We start from the raw sequence: 22,374 nt of genomic DNA on the forward strand, positions 1-22,374 counted from the left end.
TTTAAGAATAGCGTATCTTTTTATGGAAATTACCATGAAATGAGCAAAAACATGAGCTTAAAAGATGGGAAAGAAGAGAAAAGGTAACTCTAATCATCTGCCTTAAGAGCCAATGTATAATAGCTCCTCTGGGCTATGTTACCATGCTGACAATTGCTTAATGTATCTAGAAGTGGATTAAGCCATACCTCATCATAAGAGTATCTACACCTGGTTTTAATTCAAGAACAGTTAAGTTCTGTTTAAAATTCAAAGCCTGTTTTTGTAATCGGAGTTAATTCACAAGCTTAGAGGGAGTACAAAACTATTTCAGTGTTGCTGTTTTTTGGAATGCAATTAGTTTTAAATCAGCAGGGTTGATCCTTTGTAATGAATGTAATGAAACTGTACCAACAAAAATACTTCAGTAGTGTTTGGTGCATGGCAAAAAAAGTAATCTCTGTCAGTTGCAGTGTAGCAGTTAAGTGCATTTTCTGTCATCACCTACAAAAAGGGAGCAGCTACCTGCAGGTTGTTCAGTGGTTTTATGCTATATAGAGTGAGTAGCAAGTAGGTGTGAATTGCTCCTAGTCTGATGCAGAGGTTTAGCTTTATGCTTGGAAAGGCTACTTGGAGAAGCAAGGAAGTGCAGAAGCAATGAAGAAGAGTCATAGCAATAAAAGAGGTTCACACTGTGCTTGCAAAGTATCCTGCTATGTCACTGAGCTCCATTTTAGGCTGAGGTTTTTGCCCACATGGCTTTTTCAGAGCTCTTGTCCTCTTATGATTTTGATACATTCAGCTTCTCACTTTAAATTTATTTATGGCCATTTTATACCTGACAAGTCTCATTTACAGAGCTGTTTTTACTCTTTGATGTTAACCACCTTGCAGTGAGTGAGGCCCTTTCAGCTGCCCAGTGTTGGGCTGTGAGCATATTGGCTAAAGGACAAGGGTCTGAAAGTTAACTACTTCCTTAACACCTGCAGCTGGCAGTAGGCTGCAGTTCCTTTCTTGCCTCCTGCCCAGTTTCTCTTCGCTACCTTTCCTCTGCACAATTAGATTGGACCCAAAGGTGTACTGATTTGGGCTTCTAGTCCTGATGGGCTGGTAGTTGCCTCCTCTTCAAAAAACATCTATGGGATTTTGATGCTCACATCCCATTAATTTAATTTGAAAAGAAATCAAATTTGCTGTAGGCATATTTCAGGATATCTGACATAGTTCTCTCTATGTAAATATATCTCCATACATACATATGTCTGTAAACTGCATAGCACACCTGGGAAAAAGATGGTTTTACATGTACAGTTGATATTACGAATACAAATGATAGGCATGGTGGTCAGGGTCACGTGCACACTGCTTTTTTCCTAAAGGAAAGAAAAATTAATATAAAAAATGTATGGAATTCCTCAGTTTCAGAAAGTAAGAATGCAGCAGATTCTTACATTAGCAGGTGCTGCCCTGATCTTTGCCCAAGACATGCAGGTAAAATAATTGGAAACACAGCTGCAGATTTGTCCCTGGGGTCGGGGTGCTCAGGCCTTGGATCAGAGCAGTAGGCATCAGTGCTGGAATGGCTCACACTGGGTTGGCCGATGGCCTTACAGACCACAGCTGTTTGTTTCTTCTGAGACTTCGGCTGTGAGCTGCTGTGTGTGAGGTGGTGTCATGTGAACAACTCACCTATGTCTGCAGTGGTTATAGGACTGGGGCCATGCAGCAGAGAATGGGAAACATCGTCAGCTGTCCCAGTGGAAGTACATGAGCCAGAGCCCTGGAGAGAGGGGTTGTGTGAGCAGTTTAACGACAAAGATCATTAAAATGTCAGCGCTAGTGAGAGATGAAATTGCAATTACACAGTGTGTCTTTCTGATCACTCTTCCCTCTCGCTGCAATGACATGCATTAAAAAGCACCTTCATCAGGAATTACTATCAAACCATTAGGTCATTTGCAAGGGTAGCAGGGGGTTGATATTTACAGAACTGTTGTGCCTTGTGCTGTGTGTTCTCCAGAAAGATTTAATGAAGCGACCACTGACATTTTTCAGACGTTTTGTATGACAAAAATACTTGCTCACTGAGATTCTTAGTTAAACACTGCCACTTATTTTCTGTGATTGCTACGTTTTATGAAGAAGCTTTGACTCCCTTGAAATTTCCTGCATCTTACTCCATCTGCTGCTCAATAGTATGAGTGTGTCTGCATGTGTGTATTGAAACAGAAATGCTGGAAAGTCTATTTCTACCTATCTGCTTGTGTTTAAATACCTAACAGTGAATCAACACCACTCCCTCTTACTTTATCTTGCTAGTTACCCTGGAGATTGTTTTCATGTCCTTCTGTGCTACACCTAATGCTTATCCTTTAAGCCTGGCTTTTAACTTTTGCAATGCTATGTAGTGTTTACACATGTGTGCCTGTGAATAGATAGGTATTTAAAACATTCATGCTAGGTATATGTGGTGAGGCATTATATATGCTTGATTAGTCCCAGTGTTGCACCTCTTTGCTCTTAATAATTTGAAAAATGTCACAGGATTGACACCAACTGGGGCAGCCTGCCTTGTTGGTTTAAGATGAAAAGTACTTTCACTGTTTGGATCACAGACGATTGTGTCAGTGGCACATTGGCTAAAACCAGGCTTATATATTAGTACTTGCAGCTCTGTTAACCTAGTTTCACTTTCAAAGATGTTCAGGGAGATAAATAATAGACTGGATTAATGAATAGTATTGGCAAGAAGAATAAATGAGTCTGCTGAATGTAAAGGAACTTAATTAAAAGGAATTCCTGCCACTGCTGTTCTGAAGAATATATATATATGTAGGTTTAATGCAGTTTAAGCAATCACTCTACTCTATACCCATTGTTAATAGGAATTACCTTTCATTTACAGTTAGTTTATAGAAGAATATTGATGTACTAAATACAGGTTAGTTGACAAAATTTGTAAGCAATTCATACGAAAATCCAGGTTAGATAAAGATATATATCCCGGTATTAAACAAAGCAGATAATTTATCTCCTTTTAATCTTATACAACATTTTTTCCTAATCAATTTTTTTTTCTTCTTATATAATTTAGTCTGGCCTTATAAAATTCTGACATTCCATATATTCGTGGAAGTATTCTGGCATGAATATCCATGCAAGTTTTTTCAAAGAAGCTCTTTCCAAGGGATGCATTTTTATTTAGGCATTCATAAATAACCATTACATGCAAAAAGAATGGGCTGGGGAGAATGAGAGGACTGGAGCTGATTATATTTCCTACAGAGCGGTATTGTTTTCTTTTTATGAAATCCTTGGTTATTTGGAATGCTAATGATGACATTTTAAGCCTAATTTGATTCCTCAAAGATTTGTAGAATTGTAAGTCAAACAGTCACATATGGCTGGACAAAGTATTCCTTGTAGAATAACAGTGATTTATTATTTTATTTTAAAGACACTATTTTTCTTGTTTACTCTTTGATATGTCTTTTTCATTTTGTCATAAATAATCAAAGACATGGTAGCTGCCCTTACTTTGGAAGGGGAGGGATGTATATAGTTCCCTCCTAACCCAAAATGTCAAGAATAGCAAGTTTCATTTTAGTGAAGGGTTTTGCAGAGTTTTGATGAACTATCCTAAGTGAGGGGGTCACTAAAGCTTTTTCTTTTGGTGTCAAGAAGCCTTAATGCAGATTATATTGAATCTGTAAAAAATGGCTATTGGAATTACTGCCTTTAAATTGATTTCCTGCCTTTGACCTGCAGTGAATGCCTTCCCTCTGCGTGAATGTCCCCTAATTTGGGTTGGGATGGTCCGGGACAGTATAGGGGATCAAGTCATGGAAGTATTACTAATTGCCCTCCTTAACTATAGCTATTCTACTAGACTCAGTTTTCCAACATACTGAGCATTGTAGTACCAATTCTATGAGTTTTAATTTTGTCTTTTTATTAGGTAAGCTGCTGCATTAAAGTCAGTGGGAATATTCATGTTATTTAGGTTGATTGCATGCTTAAGCTTGTAAATGTCTTAGTGGCAGAGCACCTTCTAGGCATTTTTGGCGTGCCCTTAGAGGTAATACACTGCTGCTTTTAGAGCTCCGTACACTGCTTTTTGTACTGAGTAGTTACCTTGTTGAATGGTTTCATTGAAATCATTGTGGCTGCTGACTGTTGGGTACCATGAGGGTACATAGAAATGAAGGTGATCTATATACATTGGTTTTAACATGGAAAATAAGTGTACAGCTAGTCAATTTCAAGCATGTTCTTTATGATGAGTTTAAACTTGCATTGAACATAATTAATACAAAGACGCACTGAATCTCAAGTTCACAGGTAACTACTGCACTACTTTGCAGTGTAGTGGCCTGCAACCTCTAAGCAATTTGATCCATGTTCTTGTTCTTAACTCTCCTGTTAGTTCTAACATTTTGAAATAGATAAAAGAAGTTTAGTTGGACTCTGATTTCCTTGAGCACTTCATGTGGTTTTTTCCTAGGACTTAGCTCTTCTCTTACTAAATTGCTTTCTTTTAGGTGATTATTCTTGATGTCCATGCAAAATTGCTTTGGAGACTATTCATTGCATGGCTTCTCTTGCTTTTTTGCTGCTTCTTAGTCCATGTTTGGCTTCGTTTTCCTGCCTTTCTGAAAGCTTCCTGCTACTTTCTTCCCTCAGTCATTGCCACGCTGCATAACTGTAACTGTAGTCATGACTCCTATCTCTTGCAGCTTTGGAGATATGTTGTCCTTTACACTGACTGCATTTGTTGAGCTGATGGATCATGGGATTGTATCGTGGGATACATTCTCTGTGGCATTCATTAAAAAGGTAAGTTTGTGATCAATGTTATGTGTTCTGTGCAAATTTGCTTCTACACTTGAACATTTTTGAGGTGAGTTGTGCTTTCTCTCCTTCAGGTGCATTGTTTAGGTGACTGCTTGGTCAAAACGGTATACGAAAATGAGATTGATGTCCTATTTAAATGTACAAGTATTTGTAACTTCAGGATCTAGCCCAACTTCTACTGAATTCAACGCAAGTGAAATTGGATCAACGCTATGTTAGGCTTATTACATGGGCTGCTGCTTGCTCAGTTAGAGTGTGACCTCCTTGTGCAGATAGCAGGCAATCAAAGCAGAAAATAGTGTTTAGATTTAATGTAAATTAAAATGAGTAATGATATGTATCTTGGAATAAAAACAGCACTGAAATGTTTCCTTTGAGGATAGGGAAGGAAGAGAAATGAGTTAGTTTACAAATTGAAATTATTAAGCTGAAATCTCCAGAGTTTATCAAGCCGGACTCCAGCTCCCTGAATCCTGCAACTAAGGTCTAAGCTTTTGGAAAAAGATTTTTCCACGATCTGCAATATTTTTCTTCTTTTCTTGCACGTGGTAGATGCATGTGAGCAGCAGAAACAGCAAAGTGCTCTTGAAATGCAGAAATGTAACAGATGTCAGAGAAAAAGATTTTGTTATTGATTTACCTGTTGTTATTTATTCTCAACTTAAATATTGGTGGGTTGGAATCAAATAAGTTGGCTCTTCTGTTTACAACAAAACCAAAAACTCTTTCCAAGTATTTTTTTTCAAAACATGCTGAAGTTGAAGTTTGTCTTACATTAAAGTGCATTTGTATGAGTTCAAATGATGTCAGAGACAATTCACTGTAATGATAACGTCACCTTTGGCAAAGATGTCCTTCCTTTTCAAGAAAATGTGTCAGACTTCTTGTTTAAATTTGATTGGAAAATCATTACCGCCTAAAGGAAGCAGAAATTTACATTGCTTGTCAGAAGTGAAAGAAACGAACAGTTATGAATTATGTGTTTAAAAACTATTTAGATGTGGCACTCAGGGACATGATTGAGCAGAGTGTTGTTAGGGTAGTACGGTTAGGTAACTTAATCTTTAAGGTCTTTTCCAACCTGAGCAATTCTATGATTCTATGAAAAGATAACTAGATTTTTGGAGTTCAATTTTGGGTCATTATAATGATAAGTGTTATTCGTGAGAGAGATTAATATTATGTTTTGGACTTCTGTTTGTTGATCTTGTAGGCTAAGTAGTTTATGATGATCTCAATATGGCAAAGAAGATGGTACACCTGTGTTTTAACTCACTTCATGGTTCAGAAAGTCCAGCCTAGAATATGTTATTTGCTGGAGGAGGCTACTAACACATATAGTAAGGAATTTGCTAAAATGACTTGAAGTCAATCTGCCTTGTTAACGATTCATAATTACTGTTTTTGTTTTACTCTTTCAATATGTTTTGCCCTTTACGTTGGACAACAGCAAGATGTGGTGCACCCCTGTAATCGCTCCTCTTTTTTGTCAGGTGTTTCTACGTCCTGGACAGCGTTGTAAATTAATGAATTAAATCTAACAGGATTATTCTCATAAAGTGCCTGAGTTATCTTGACGAGTAAAAACCAGAAGTGAAATTGGTTGAAAAGGGCCAAAGCAAAGAATAGGGAAGAATACTAGGCCAGAAAGGAAATGGACAAAGGATAAGAGAAATACAGGAAAGGGGCAGAGGCATGTCCAGATCTACCAAGCACTTGAGAGGCAGAGCAGCTGTGTCCTCAGCGGTGCTCTGTGTGCGAGGGACAAACTGAAAGGAGCACTGGAAGAACTGACATTCTTTGGTGGGGAGCTGCAGCTTTGTTCTTTGCTCCTCCAAACTTAGCTTTTGGCAGACCACTTGAGGTTGCTGATGAGCTAGCTCAAGTGGATGGCAGGATGGATAAGAGTTGAGATAATTTTCTGCTAGCTGAGTCTCTGCAACCCTGCTTCAAGTGCTTCTGCCCTTTGAAGCTGTCTTTCTTGTCACATGGAAGCTGAATTGCAATGGGAAGGCATTAAGCTGAATAAGTTTTGTTGTAGTTTTTGGGTTTGTTTTTGTTTTTTTGTTTTGTTTTGTTTTTGTTGTTGGGGTTTTTTTTAATATCTTGAATAAATAATTTCCTAACTATAAATGTAGAAGCTGGAGGAGATCTCAAGGGAACCTCTGAATGCTTCAAGTAAGTAACTAGATGGTGTTGAAAGCAGTCCCTCTCCCATCCTGTGGGTATGTTAAGACTGCTATTCTAACTACTGCAAATAAGAATTGACACCTGCAAGCAGGGCTTTGTTCCCTTATCTTCAGGGAAAATATCCTAATTTGAGAAACTTTCTTACAACAGTATCTTTCAAGGCTCTTTTCTTCCTCATGACAATAAAGCTTGTTTAGACTGAGGTTCTGTAGTAGCCTGAGGGCTGCCCAGTTCTAAAATATGTCATGATAATTTGATATCAAAATAAAATGCCCAAATTTGGAACTCTGCTCTTTGATTTCTACAGGAGGAGAAATAAAATAAAGGCTTGTAGTGTCTGTTGAGATGTTCTTAATGATCTCTTAGAATTACTTATGTAAGTACTGTTTCATAACTGTGTGAGGCAGTCTTAACCTTGACGAACTGCTTACTCTGTCTTCCAAAATGCGCTGTGCTGGAGACGTGAGTGGCGGTGAGAAAGGTATCTCTGTGTCTCACAGCTGCCAGTTGTTTCTTCTGTAGTGAAGTGCAACTGTAGTTCCTTACCTGAAAATAAGATATGTGCATTAGGCCTTTACCATTACAAAACTGCCTCGGATTTTCCTGTTATTTTCATTTGCAGACATTAAAATGGTCCAGGCAAATATCTAATGGACATTTCTGAAAATCAAATGTGTTTCCTTCAGTTATTTTTGCCGTGGTGGTTATGGTGGTTTTTGATTGTTTCTTTTTTTTTTTTTTTTTTTTTTTTTTTTTTTTTTTTTTTTTTTTTTTTGGTTGCTTTATTTGTTTGTTTGCCTTTAACTTTTGAATTCTTCCCTGACTTTAGGTGATGCTGAAATGGGAAGAGAGCTCAGAATATGTAGTCTAGTTCTCTTTAGCATTCCTACCTGCCTTTACTCCATTCATTTTGGTCCTGTTTCAGCATAACACTGAGCTCGAATGTGTGAGGGCATTCTGACACCTAACTTCCCTTGAAACTGCATCCAGTCGCTTCTATTCTATTCAGAATGAATGTGTCTGAGGCAGCCTTTCCTAAGCTGAGGTTTCAGCTATCTATAAGTAGATTGGTGCATCAGGCCCCTGGTAGGAATATGTTATATCCCAGTGAAGCTTTCACACCAGCACTTGAACTATGGAGGGAAAGAAGTGCTGCACAAAGAGCAATTCATGTCAGGGCCTCTGAAGAGGATGACAGTAGTCTGACAACTTGGAATACGTTCTGGGTACATTGTATTCCTGCTGCACAGTTGGTCCATGTACGCCTGGTGATTGAGACATCCAGAGCACACTTGAGTTTAGTGAGCAGTGCAAAGCTGATCTGTGTATGCCCACTGTATGTGCTGTGGGACATGTGGACATCTGGCAGCCCTGATACAGTGCATCAGAAAACAATTAGCATTAACAGAGGTAAGGTAATACAGAGCTGCTGAGATGCAGCTCATCACCTTAAACCGCACATGATGCATTATTTACTAATGTAAATAATAATTCTGCTCAGGACTTGCAGACAGCAGGTATTGAAAGTCCAGAGCAGAAGTCTCTTCTCCACCTATTCCCCATGCATGCAATTTATGTTTCATTCCAATTTCTGTTTCATGAACAGAGTTGCATTCTGCAGAGCATGTGCTTGCTGTGGTGGTGCAATGCAAGTAGCAGAGCAGTAAACAACAATGCAGTAGATTAGAAGAAAAAGAAATCCATCCCTCCCTCTTCACAGTCTTAACCAAAGTTATTTTTATAAAGTGTGAAGGGGAGAAGGCAGGAGTCTGCTGCTTCAGCATTATGCAGAATGTCACGAGGGCATAAGCACTATTGTGCACATGTCAATACTGTGAATTTTACAGTTGCCTGGGCATCTTTTCCAAGCATTTGGCGTGCCTTTCTTCCTCCAAAAGGAAATCTATACAAGGGTTTAAGTGAACTTCCAGTATCAAAACTGCTGAAGTGTTACTACTTAAGAAGGGATAGACTTGAGGTTTTCTGGAAAGAATGTATTTAATAGGCTGCAGTGACCCTGTCTCAAGCCTATTACTTGGCTACAAAGAATAAATAACTGGTCACAGGACTTTCCCCCCCCCTAGTTTGCCTGTACTTTCTTGGGTACTTTTTTGCTTGTCTGTGCTGATGTTGGTGCATCTGAAGAAAACCCAAGCAGTTCTCACTTCCTTTGTCAGCAGAAGGCGAGAGTCTTTTCTGGGAGAAGGCTGTGGAGCACTCAAAGGAACACATGCTGCTACATCATTCTGTGCAGCTGTTTTGACTCTGCATATGTGAGCATGCAGCAATTCGTTGCCGTGCTGCTAAAAAGCATAGGTCAGACGTGGTTTCTACCAGTGTGCCATGCCTTCATAGCAGCTTTCAGTAAGAGTGACAGCAATTAATGCACAAGCAGCAAGACTAGATTGTATTTAGAGTTACATAATCAATTGTGCCAATAAATGCTAATCAAGAGAGTTTTAATTTGTAATCTGGAGAGAGCTATTGTTGGTAAGAAGAAAGAAAAATGTAGCATATTTTGCTGGAGATGCTTTTTGTCAGAAAGTTAGATGTGAATTTCTCTTTTGCAACCATTGATTTTTAACCTAGGAGCTTGTTTAGAGAGCACTGACTGCACAGATACTGGAGAAAATGAGCAGAATTTTTGTTATCCGTTCCAAAGTTTCCCTCACAAAGAAAATGCAGCAGCTATTGTTCTTTAAAACTGATTTATCTTGTGCATAACTTAATATGGAATCATATATTTTGTGGCTGTTAGTATTGACATGAAACTGAGGTGATTCGTGCCAGCTGAAAAATCTTGTGCCACTGTGTCCTCTGAAGGTTCCTGCAGTGCCTGACTGTCTGCTCTCAGGTATTAGCAGTTGCCTGGCATGTAGACAAAACTACTTTTACTCTCAACACTTTTCTGAGGCAACGCTACAGCTTGTTTCTTCTCTTTTCCTGGTTTTATGAGAAGACTCAAATTCTCTGAATGTCTTAATTTGTAGATAGCAAGCTACGTGAACAAATTTGCCTCAGACATCTCTATCTTACAACGCTCACTAGCAATCTTGGAATCGATGGTGCTCAATAGCCATGATCTGTACCAGAAGGTGGCACAGGAGATCACAATTGGGCAGCTAATCCCACATCTCCAGGGGTGAGTATATTCAAATGCCACTCAATATGCTGATATTTAATTTTAATTCTTCCAAATGAGCACAACATTTAGAAAAGGAGTGATATAAAGACTAGTAACCTCCTGTGTAACTTCCACATCTGTTGTAAGTGGTTGAATGGCAAATAGCCAGCTTTCTGGAGTTGCTCGATCATAGACTTCTAGTATTATTACTTCTACTACTAATTATTTTTTTCTCGATGCAAAACTGCCTGCGTGGTTAGAAATGGGGAGGAAAAAGGAGAGCAGCTAGTATTGGTTGTGGTTAAATGCTTAACACCATTAGCATACAGATAGTATGGTTTTGCAAGTCAGCCTCTGGGAAACATGTAAGACAAAACCTGATCAACTTCATTTGAAGGTACATTTACAAAGAGAGAAGCCTTTTCTTTAGCAATAATGTGCTGTGATTCAGTGGATGGAAACCACTTCTTTTAGCACAGGGCAATGCGTTTTAAACTGGTTATGCATATCGCCTAGCTGGGGCACTTTCTACTCACCTGGAAAGCTTTTAATATCAAGAAGGTTTTCTTCTGGGCACTTTAGAGTTTCTTCTTCCTACCTGTAGCTGGGGCATCTGGGCATCTGGATGGAGCTCATTGTCTGAGCTCTGGCTGTAATTAGTGGAGGATTAATGGCGCTTTGAGGTTGTTATTCATTTCACCTTTCTTGAATGCTGAGCATCATGTTTCTCTTACTAATAACAGAGAGAACCTGAGTGACTAATTACCTAACTTTTATATGAGTAACTTTAAGTGCATACAGTCCCTCAGCCTCTACTGGTAGTAATGCAACTGGAAAGTCAGTTTCTATATCTCGTGTGTTTGTGTTCATATCTCATGTTTATGATTTTCTCCCAAACAGGACAGACCAAGAAATCCAGACGTATACCATTGCAGTAATAAATGCACTTTTCCTTAAAGCCCCGGATGACAAGAGGCAGGTCAGTTGTTGGGTTTTATATCCATATACAGGTAGGAAACACACTATATTTGTACATGTAGTTGTCCCAGTCACTAGTGTCACTGGTGTAATAGTATTCATTTTAGTGGAGTTACCTCCATCTTGTACTGGTTTTAGGAAGGGTTAAGCATTCTTCTGTGATTCTGTAGTTCCCTGTAACCTCACATGAACCATATTGACTGTGGCTGGCTGTAGTATTTATTGTACTGAACTCTTTGCCAGCACAGCTTGTAAACCCAGACTATTTTTTGGTAAGTCATTTCCCCCTCCAGATTTCTTAATAAAAAGCATGTTCCTTTCGATAATGGGACTATCTGCATGTAAGCATTTCATGAATGTCAGTGAACTATTTTAAGTTAACTTTAGGGCCAGAGATCAGAAGCTTCAAAAGGAAATACTTCAAGATTGTGAGCTGATGCTAAGCAATTGAATGTATTTGCATTATGAAATAGAAGAGTTACATCCATGTTGATCAACTAATTAGCTTGTGTCATAACAGAGTTAGTCATTTATTTATTTAGTATTTCCATCACCAGGAACAGTGATGATAATTCTTGCAGTGACCAAAATGAGGTTATTGAGAGCTTCTGATAAATCCTCATGAGGATTTGTCTTTGATTTATTTGCACTTTTCAACACTGGAGAATGTTTAAATGAACATAATACAAAATAAAATTGGAAATAGAAAATGTTTAATAAACAAGTCATTTGTACAAAACCTTATTTCACAAGAACGTGTGAGAAATGTCTGCAGATTGCCAGAACTTGAACAAGTTCGGGACTAGTCCTGCACCAAAATCTGTTTGATGCAAGGAGACACCCTCACTGCTGCCATGGTAGGGGACCTGGTATGACACGAGCGACTGCCTTGCACTTAAGAAAAGGATTTAAAGTCACACTGATATCTGTCTTTACTTTTTAATTTATTATTTTTTAAACACTTCCACCCCCATTTCTGTAATGCAAAAAACCAAGAGGTTTCAAGTTTTTAATGAGGCTTCTCTTGTTACCTTGCTTCCTCTGCCACTGTTAAGGACTAAATCATCTAGAAAAATACCCAGGTTATTTAAAAATGAGGAAAGAGAACTTTATATGTTAAAAAAGAGATGTTGTGCAGTGAAATGATACTGTGAATGTTTGAAGAGCTTCTCCCCCCGCCCCTTCAAACTGTCTGCATTTTCTCAGGGACACGTTTCTATGAGAAGTGAGGTGGCAACTTTTGTCATGTAATTTTTGTTCTCCTATGTTACTACAGTACTTGTTTTAGAGAAGACAGCTCATCAGCTGCTAAGAGCCATGCAGGTGTCTTGGAGACAAAGTTGGTTTTGCTATAGTAATAGGTTTTATGAATTCTTGATGCCCCTGTCATAGTTTTTGGTTCAGTGGACACAAATGATATTCTGGTAACAGCATCTTAACTTCCACATATACGAATCAAGTAACAGCTTTATTGTCTCCAAAAATTGAAGTGAATTTTCAGCTTCTATCTTGAATGCAGAAAAAAAAAAAGAATGCCCTAGCTCATAATTAGTCTGTCCATCTTTTTGCCGGGTATAGCTGCACAGTAACAAAGCTAGTCTGTGCTGTGTAACATGAGTTGTTTCACGTTCCTGGCACTCCCCCTGCAGTTCAGTTGGGCATTTCCATAGAGAATTGATGTGTCTGTATCATTCATTCTTCAGCTGTTATGTGAAGTTGAAACCAGCTTTGCCGGAAAAATAGGCTTAAAAACTATAAGCTGGGATTCTCTTGGTATTGGTCCCTTCTTTCTTCCTCGTTATTCCTCTATTTTGATGTGCTGGCGACTGTGCAGAATGATAATGCATTTTAAGAATGTTCTTAAGCAAGTGTCAACAATTATTTGCTGTGCTGTATTATGTAGGTCTGTGATACACTAACAGATCATTGATTAGACACATGAGGGTAAGGTTTGTTATTAGCTGTTTTACTCATGTAACGAGCAGCATCTAAATAGCAGAGTGCAATACGTTGCCCAAATTATCCAAATTCATTAGATGCATTGATATATGCAACATGTATGCTGGCATGTGTTCACACCCATGTATTCATGGAAAGCATGAAAGTTAAAGACAGGATATGTGCTTGTTAGGCATGATTGAGGAGACCAAGCTCTCATGCTTGATCAGTATAAAATACTCTCTCCTATGCATTTTAGGGTAGCTTGCAGCATGGACAGCCAAGGCCAGATGCCTGAGAGAGAAAGTCAAAACATATCCTGGTTGATAGAAACTTGACTGTTACTTCTAGAAAGAGAAACTAACTGAAGGCAAAACAGTGGACCAGTGCCAACACTGCTACTAACATACAGGGGAGAAGTATTAGTTACCGTGAAAAAACAGTGTTGAGCTGTAATCTAAAAATTAGAGAATGTGGCTTTGAAACAGCCAAAATATTAATATAAATGTGTGTGTTGTTTGATGTCTGGTTTTAAAGGCCTGACTGACAGATTGAAAGGTGCTCATGCTGTGTTGTTGAGGAGTGGGAGTTGTGAGGGAGTTGTGCTTGAACAGGTGTGTGAAGAAGCACTGTTTAACCCACAGAAGTCTCCTCTGAGATCTTATGTTGCTGTTACTGGATCACCAAAGTCTTCAGCTTAATAAACCTTTAACTTTCTTTGTCCCTTTTTCATAGCAAAGTAATCTTGAGTTTGTGGCACCAAAAATAACTCTTACAGTTGTAATTGATAAGCTGCTTCATTTTTCTTACAAGAAACACTGCAGAAACTTAAGACTAAAGCCTTATCAATTGGTATGTTGCTATAGGAATAGCACTAAAATACCTGTTTCTATTTTTCTTTTTTCTAAATCAGGAAATGGCAAACATTTTGGCACAAAAGCAGCTCCGCTCCATTATCCTAACTGTAAGTATGTAATTTTCAGCGTTACTTTTCACTAGCAGAGAGAAAAGCTGGATTGAGCTTTGATGTGCTTATGTTTTATCTTCATTGCTCTTTGCATTTTGATATATTTGGAAGCCTTTAATGTACAAGACAAAGATCTCATTATTGAATGGGTTCAAAACTAGTGATTAGAAAGGGTGTTTTTCAAGCCCAATAAATTCTTATTTCTTCATGACAGTACAATGCAGAATGAAAAAAACAGTATTTCAGGCAATTTCTTCCCATTGAGAATGTGAACTTGGCTGTGAAGTTTAGGGAATGTCTAAAGCATTTATAGTAAGTCCTTTGTGTTAGGTTTTAGACCTGATGAAAACCATGCAAGCCGCATAGGGCTTTACAGTTGCAAAATCAGCTTCTGTGTTTTTAGGTTCTAAAGGTGACTTTGTATCTTGGTATCAAGTTGCACACGATTTGTTGCCACTTGGATAAAGGAAGCGGGATATATAGCCCAGAGTGAAGTTACTGAATGGTCTATAAAGACTTACTTCAACTACCTTTGGAAGTCGTAGGGATTTTGACATCAACCTTAGCATAGATCAGTTCTGCAAAGGAATAATGTATAGTTCTTAAAAAGAGTGAGTTCAGTATCTGTTGTGAGTTAGTGGGCAGTATAAAGCAACACCAAACAGCAACAAACAAACATTTTCCCTTTTTCACTCTCTGTCGTTATTTTAGTGATACATGCAAAAGAAACAGCAACAACAAACTCACACACAAAAAACAGGAAATCTGTTTCCTAAGGCAGCATGTTTTTGCATTGCTTGTGATCATAAGAAATTTGGTAGAAGCATGTGGATAATATTCTTAAGTGTTTGTTTACTGTCATAAGATGCTACTTCAGTAGCCTTTGGCAGATAGTTTTTCTTTCTCTGAAGCTTCAGTGAAATATAGTTTCAACTGTTGTACTCATCTCCTTTTGACTTTCCTTATGTCTTCCCTGCTGTGTTTAGTAACCTGGGCCTGTTTCGCCTGTAGCTATTTGGTTTTAGGCACAACAGGGATTTTTAAACTATCCACTAGTTGGTAACTGCTTTGTGAATGGGGTAGTTCTGTATTGTATATGTAAGGTACTGTACACTAACACATTTCTAAGCCATATCCCTCATGTAGATCACAGTTGTGAAATGAAAATACCGGAGTCCAGCTAATGTGATTTTCTGATACAGTGGCATTCACTGCAGTCTTTCTTTCTTTTACAGCATGTTATCAGGGCACAGAGGGCCATCAATAATGAAATGGCGCATCAACTTTACGTTCTCCAAGTACTTACTTTTAACCTTCTGGAAGACAGAATGATGACAAAAATGGATCCACAGGATCAGGTAAGTGTCTGACATGATCTTATTAGAACAGGAAGAAGTCAGCTACTCACTGCTGTGCCTGAAGTTCTTTAGGGAAGAAAAGACACTGCCAGGAATGCCTGCACAATCTCTCTCTCTCTTTCAAGATGTGATGTTCGGTTTTGTTTTCTGTATGTCAAAAGATGAACTGGCTATTGTATTCCATGTACAGAAGTACAGCAAAATGGCCAGGCCTTTCTCTTTTTTATGTTGTTTCATGAACTGAATTTTTTTTCATCCTGAATTAAAGCTCTGAAGCAAAACTTTTCATTTTTATGCTTTTCAGAATCGACAGAGATGCGTAGTTCTTAAAAGTACTTCAATAGAGCAAAAAAGAATGTTTAAATCTGACACTCTAGAGTTGAACTCAGTGTTACAAGGAAACTCATTTTTGTTGCTGTGAACCTGTACAGTAGTTGTTCATCTTAATGCTCGTTGTGTCCAGAAACCAGCTTTAATGCTATTTGTTGTGCAAAAAAAGACTTCCCAAAGAGGTTCAAGTGTTAGTATAGAATCAGGGAGAAATAGAGAAGATGAATTTTGTTGACTTTTTTTTTTTTTTTGTGGTTCCTTTTTAAGGCCGTGTACAAATGGGAAGCTGATTTCATTTTTAAGAGAGAGCTCTGTCTAGACTTACTGATGATTTGAAGAAAAGGAGATGAGGGGGCAAGATGGTCATAAATTTAAATAACATTGCGATATAGGATTTTCCTTTTCCTGCTTCTATAGTTTGAGACAGGAAAGCTTGAGTTTTAAGAGTACGTAAATGTAGTTACCTAGTGCATATCTGAATACAGGGGTTGAGGCTGCATTATTTGTATTGATGGTAGGATAGTCATGGCTTGAGGCATTTCCAGTTATGTGTAACGTCAGCAAACCCTCTCTTGCCCATCTCCTCGCCAACAGAAATGGACAGTCACCAAAAAGGTCACTGAGTGTTAAACTGTCTCAGTCTAAGTCAGGAAATTGCCTAAGTATCAGCTTTATTTGAAATGGTGGTTATCTCTTGGCTTCTGTGGTTTCATGACTGTGGTTAAAATGAAGCATATAGTTAGGGACCCTGCTAACACGAGTCCAACTTCTGGCAACCAACCTTTAAACATCTCTGCATGTGAATCCTACAAATTTGAAACCCTTTGGAAAATTAGAACCACAAAGTCATTCTTGTTGACAGCATTTGAGAAACAAGTAGAAAATTCAGATTAAGGTTGGGCTGTTTTGAAACAGTCTTTGTGGAACTGATTATTAAAATGAGGGTTGTTTTTAACAATTGTTTTTAACATTTGTCTTGACTCAGGCTCAACGGGATATCATATTTGAACTCCGAAGAATTGCATTTGATGCAGAATTGGAACCTAACAACAGTAGTGGCAGTATTGAGAAACGCAAATCTATGTATACTCGAGACTATAAAAAACTTGGATTTATTGTGAGTATTTGAACCCTGAGTGATCATACACTGGAAGTGGCTGAAGGAACATGGCTAAGTGCATCTGTTGCAGTACATTATCTAATCAGTCAAATCTCTTACTTGGATCTTCTGGCTGTTACCCATGGGAGAATAGCGTAATTTCTTAATCTTTCTGCAAATCTTTTTAACCCCAAGTGATTGCTTAGCAGAAGTGAGAGTTAAATGGAAGAAATAATGATTTGAGTTTGAAGCACAGTTTTGTATATCATACCGTAATGAATTTGACTTAATGGAATCTTTGATGAACAAGCATTGTCTAATGGATCTGCGTCAGACCTGTTAAATTATTGTGCTCTTACTAATAGAGTGCACTGATGAGCACTATAAATCAAAGGTAGTTCTCTTTTATGGTATTTACTTGTAGGACCTTCTGTTTTGCTTGCTTGAACTCCTTTCATCTGAGAGTAGGGTTATGGTTAGTATGTGATTTTCTTTCTACTTAGATAAAATTGTATGCTTCACATCTTGAATGATTCATTACTTTGCTGTTGGCATGACAAATATGCACTCAATATAGTACAGTAGCCACAGATACAGATGGGGTGGTTTTAAGCACTGGTACAAGCTCACTGTGCAGTTTATGTGCTTTGCTCAGTTTTGTGGCCTGGGGCTCAGTATTATCCAGTTTCCTTGTGGTTTTGGAAGGAGATTTTCTGGGTTCTCACAGTTGTTTTCATTACTGATGAGTGAGGAAAAAATACTGCTGTATCAGTGCTAATGCATCTATAAGGAGTCTGAAGTAAGTAGAGGGAAGGGAAAGAGCTCGGCATTTTAGAGTTGTACGTATGGTAGTAAAATGAGTGATATGAGGAAGCTTTTGAATCTCAGTGTGGTTTGTTTTTGTTGTTGTCAGTCAGTGTGTTCTCACCTCCTGTGTTACAGAAGATCATTGCTATCTCAGCTTCTAAGCAATTCCTGTGTGAGATGAGCAGAGGACTTTGGTCCCTCAAAGCCCAAAGAAAAACGCAGGCCCTGGTTTATAGATGTATGAGCTGGATGTAGACCTTCTGACTTGTGATGAGTGAAACCGAAAAGGGGACCAAACAAACTGTATGTCATAAGTGATATAAAAATAACCACTAGCAAAGAAAGAAATGATGACAAACCTAGATTAGGGATGGGACAAGGGGGAATGATGAGGTGTATTAACTTCATGGTGGAGCTGTACAGATTATGGCATATAGAAGAATAAAGAAAGTCAAAAACAAGTCGTCTCTAATTGTGGGTATCTGCTGTGCACTCAGGTTTTATCAGACTTTGAAGATGTACAGCTCTGACTGTCACTTGACTCTTTTAAGTGTCTTGCACCTCTAAAAGACTTGTCTTGTTAAAGTTGGAGCTAAAAAACTATCTAACACAGCATCCAATACAAGCTGCACCAGGAGTAGCACGCAGATTTTCTGAATTCTATTCCTGTTTCCCTGCAGTTTAAAAGGACTAAATATCAATAGGGATTGCAGGCTAGCACTTGTTCTTCCAATGCTTTTGTTTGTCCCACAGGATAGATGTTGATTCTGCAGATCTGAAGTCATCATTAACAGCAGTGTGTTTGAACTGATAGTGTTTTGAAGAAGACACTTGCTGTGAACCAAAATGTGTTACTGCCTTGTCTGAGTTTGCAGAAACTCTTGCTGTGTCTGCGCAGCAGGGACTTATCTTCATTATTCTTGTTTGGGCTGTTCTTTAGGAAGCCTACAGAGATCAACTGTTTTGAAGGGTTACAGCAGCAGTGTTTGCAATGTAACTCTGGTAGCCATCCAACGAGGAACGGGGATCAACTCTATGAGAGAATGGGAGCTGAAATCCAAGCAATTAAGGAAATGTGAAAGGATAAAAAGAGGATAAGTATAACGTGAGATAGGAAATATGGGAAAGTTAGCTTTTCAGAGCACCATGACAAGGATCCCACAGGGAGGCAGATTATTCCACTAACAGAATGATGAAGTAATGCACAAATAAAGAACCTTAACTGTAAATTTTGGGGGTAGTTACTCTGCTCTTGTACAGAATTTTTGCTTTGAGCAGTGAGCACAAGTGACACGTTTTAGCTGTTTAACACAAGAAGAAAACCAATGAATTGAGTGGCTGCCTTTGAATGCTGTCTTCATTTGTTCCACTGGTAGTAGTGGTCAGAATGATAATTTCTTGAACTGATTGAATGTTCTTCCTGAGGGAAAGAACAAAACCATGTCTAGCCATACAGCAGTTCTTGGACTGCTTGTTCTTTTTCTGCTTGGGAAATGCAGGAATTCTATTTATTTTTCTCAGCCACATCAGAAAGTTTTGCCACATTGCTAATATATTGTCAACAATAGAAAAAGTCCAGATCTAGTTTCAAAACTTCTCAATACCATTTATAAAACTACATTGTTAGGAACATATATATCCAGTTAAAGAAACCACTAGGCAGTTTCAGATGGTCTTGATGACCTACATGAAGTTTATTCTGGGGAGAGATTTTCAAATGAGACATTCTTGAGGAGATTTACTAAAACACCCACAAATACAACAGAAGATGACTCTGCTAGGAGATGTAAGCTGCTCTCCACCCTATGGAACTATTTTTCTGAGTCAAGAGTGAATTAAATAGCATGAATTTCATTTAATTTCTGTAAAGAAGTCTCTCCTGATATCCAACCTAAACCTCCCCTTGTGCAACTTGAGGCCATTTCCCTTCATCCTGTCAGCAGCAAGAAGAGACTTGCCCCACTCTCACTGTAAGTACCTTTCAAATACTAAAAGAGAGCAATGAGGTCTCCCCTCAGCCTCCTGTTGCCCGGACTAAACAGCCCCAGTTCCCTCAGTCTCTCCACATAAGGCATATTCTCAAGCCCTTCACTAACCTTGTTGCCCTTTGGACCTGCTCCAGCACATCAAAAATAATCTTGTATATTAAATACATAGGTCCTTCCAAAATTAAGGGTTCCTATTTATTTCCGTGTAAACCAGAACCAGTCCAGTGAGCTCAATAACACTATTTATACAGCACTTTCTCAGCTAAAAAAAGACTATTTTTCAACATAGTCACTACAAATAGCTATGTATTTTCACCAGCTATGAATAAGAGCTTGCATTCTGTGCTCGAAAAAATCTGTACCTGCAGAGGTAGTTGAGTTTTGTGTCCCATCATTTAACATAATTTTTTTTAGTAGGAGTGTGTGACTGGAAAAAATACTGAAATTCCCTTTAGTATTGAATCAACAGAGTAAGACAGGGATGTAGATAACATTCATTCTTTCATTTTTTTATCCTCGTGACTTCTAGAGGATGATCTCTGTTATTTGCAAACATTTCTCCAAATTCCATCATTCAATTTTGAACCTGAATTTTTTCAGTATTTCAGGAATAAGTCTTTCTGTTTGATTCCTGAGTGGGTCTGTTTTGAAAGAGGAATCCAGATCGTACATTGGTGTTATGAGAGGCTGTACTTGTATAGTTAAGTCTTACTTTCAGTATTTGATCAACTTTTAAGTAGAGAGACATAGTTGTAGATTTCTATTGCTGTGTTTACTTTTTTAAGCAGTATGTGGCAGAAGTGAGACAAAAAATGCAAAGAATTTGAGGATCTGTTCCATTATTATTATTCTCAAGTGAGTAGTATTTGTCTGTATAATCCTGTTACTGTATCACGTGAACCGTATGTATTCACTGGAAATAACAGCCCTGGACCTCAAATACTACTGATTTTGAGCAAATGAAAATAGCTAAACTGATGCAAAAGTTTTAAATGTTTATGTACCTTAATAATACTGTGTACATCAGTAGTGCAACACCACCACTTTGTACTAAAAGCAGGAATATTTTTCTGCCCTGGCTTGTGCCAAGCCTTTCTCCTGTTTTTCTGTCTTATCTTCTGCCCCACCACTCTTGTACTCCATCCTTCAAGCCTGCCCAAACATCTGGCTGTGGCACTTTCCTCGTGGTCTTAATGTGTGTCCCTCTGCTTAACTTCTTTCCACTCAGCTCCTGTTTTCTAGTCATAGCTTTTTCTCTAAGCCTTTTCTCCGAACCATGAAAATGGGGCAAAGGAAGGCTCAGAACAGGCTGCATATTATCTTAATATTATCATAATATTATCTTAAAAAACCAGTAGGGCAACAGGAATGTCTTAGTTTTTGTTTTGTTTTGGTTTTAGTTGGGAATGAACTGCATTGTCAGCTTCAGTCTCTGAGAGAGAAGCTTGATTGCAAGAATATGGAGTGGAGGAAGGAAATCTAAGGGAATGATTAATAATACCAAGCATGCAACTATGGAGATTATTACTCTATACTAACATTTGGAAGAGCTACTATTGATAAGCCCAGTTATTAATTTTATAGTTAGAATTCCCGAATTGTTATGGAGATGATTTAATCTATTTTTTTTTAACTTCTACTTAAAAAATACCAACCAACCAAACCCAAATGTGTCCCCATTATAGTTGTAGAAAAAGCAAAGAAATATTTTATTAGCTTAATATTCTATAATATTATACAGCGTGTGGCTCTGCATTGTAATCTCTCAGAACATTTTCTAAGTGAAGACTTAGATCTCTTTCCAGCAATACTGATCATCTGTCAGGACTGTTTTCTTTAGTACTTTGCTATTAAACCATCACCTGGGGGTATAGGTCCTTCATTTACTGTGTTTATGTGGCGTGACATTATTAGGAATGCACTGAACCTTGTGTATTCCAAAGAATACTGCTATCGAATTTATAGAATCACACAGCAGAGGGCAATAGCGTCCTACCAAATGCAGATTGATCACAAAAGCTACTGAACAGCTCACTCCTATAGCATCACTTAGAGAATCATTTCAGCCTTAGAAACACTAGAGACCGCTGTTTTGTGCTGTGAGTTCCCATTTCTGAGTTGAATGCCAGCAGCTGGATGCTGTTTAGCCTGAACGATACCTTGGGGAGAAAGAAGTTACTTTTTTTGGCTTGCGTATTGCAGTGTCTTGTAGAACTATAAGCACTGTTTCTTTTTGGTCTACCACATACCGATATTTTTCCCCTTTGAAGTTCTCGTTTGTTCCTATGCCCTAGTGTCTATGCAAGACAAATAAGTACAAAGATAGGGATGCTTTCTTGCAATCTGGATTTCTTTTCTTTTCTTTTTTTTTTTTTCCCCAGCATTCTCTGCAGATCTGTAACGTATGAGGTTTTAAACTTATCTAAAGAGCTCATCGCAAAACCTAGGTCTGATGTGCAGAATGTGGCTTGAGCTGACACTGAGATCAACACAACAAATTATCACTGTCACAGCACCTGAAAGCATGAATAGTGAAATCTTTGAGATGCCATAGTGCTGATGGTTGCCAATAGGTGTGCAACCTACTGCATCCTGTCCATAAGCATAGTTTTAAGTTTACTACTTACTGTAAAACAAGTGTCATGGCATGCTGTGTTTTCAGTACTAAGTGGAAACCTAAGTCTGATGGAAGTACCATTCTGCATGTTTCTTGTTGTTTGAATGGAATGCAGAAGACATGCTGAAAGTCCAGCCTTTGCAGC

General features: G+C 38.3%; 1 protein-coding gene across 9 annotated transcripts in view; it reads left to right on the forward strand.

Moving 5' to 3' along the window:
* Positions 1-22,374, forward strand: part of ELMO1 (engulfment and cell motility 1) — a 274,768-nt gene that overhangs the window by 89,060 nt on the left and 163,334 nt on the right. For all 9 annotated transcript variants that reach the window (XM_032442431.1, XM_015854222.2, XM_015854221.2 and 6 more), the window contains 6 exons: positions 4,716-4,815; positions 10,014-10,165; positions 11,048-11,126; positions 13,977-14,027; positions 15,266-15,388; positions 16,704-16,835. In XM_032442431.1, the coding sequence (XP_032298322.1) occupies positions 4,716-4,815; positions 10,014-10,165; positions 11,048-11,126; positions 13,977-14,027; positions 15,266-15,388; positions 16,704-16,835 (637 nt within the window). The remainder of the gene's footprint in view (positions 1-4,715; positions 4,816-10,013; positions 10,166-11,047; positions 11,127-13,976; positions 14,028-15,265; positions 15,389-16,703; positions 16,836-22,374) is intronic.

The sequence above is a fragment of the Coturnix japonica genome, chromosome 2, assembly GCF_001577835.2.
Source record: "Coturnix japonica isolate 7356 chromosome 2, Coturnix japonica 2.1, whole genome shotgun sequence".
Lineage (NCBI taxonomy): Eukaryota > Metazoa > Chordata > Aves > Galliformes > Phasianidae > Coturnix > Coturnix japonica.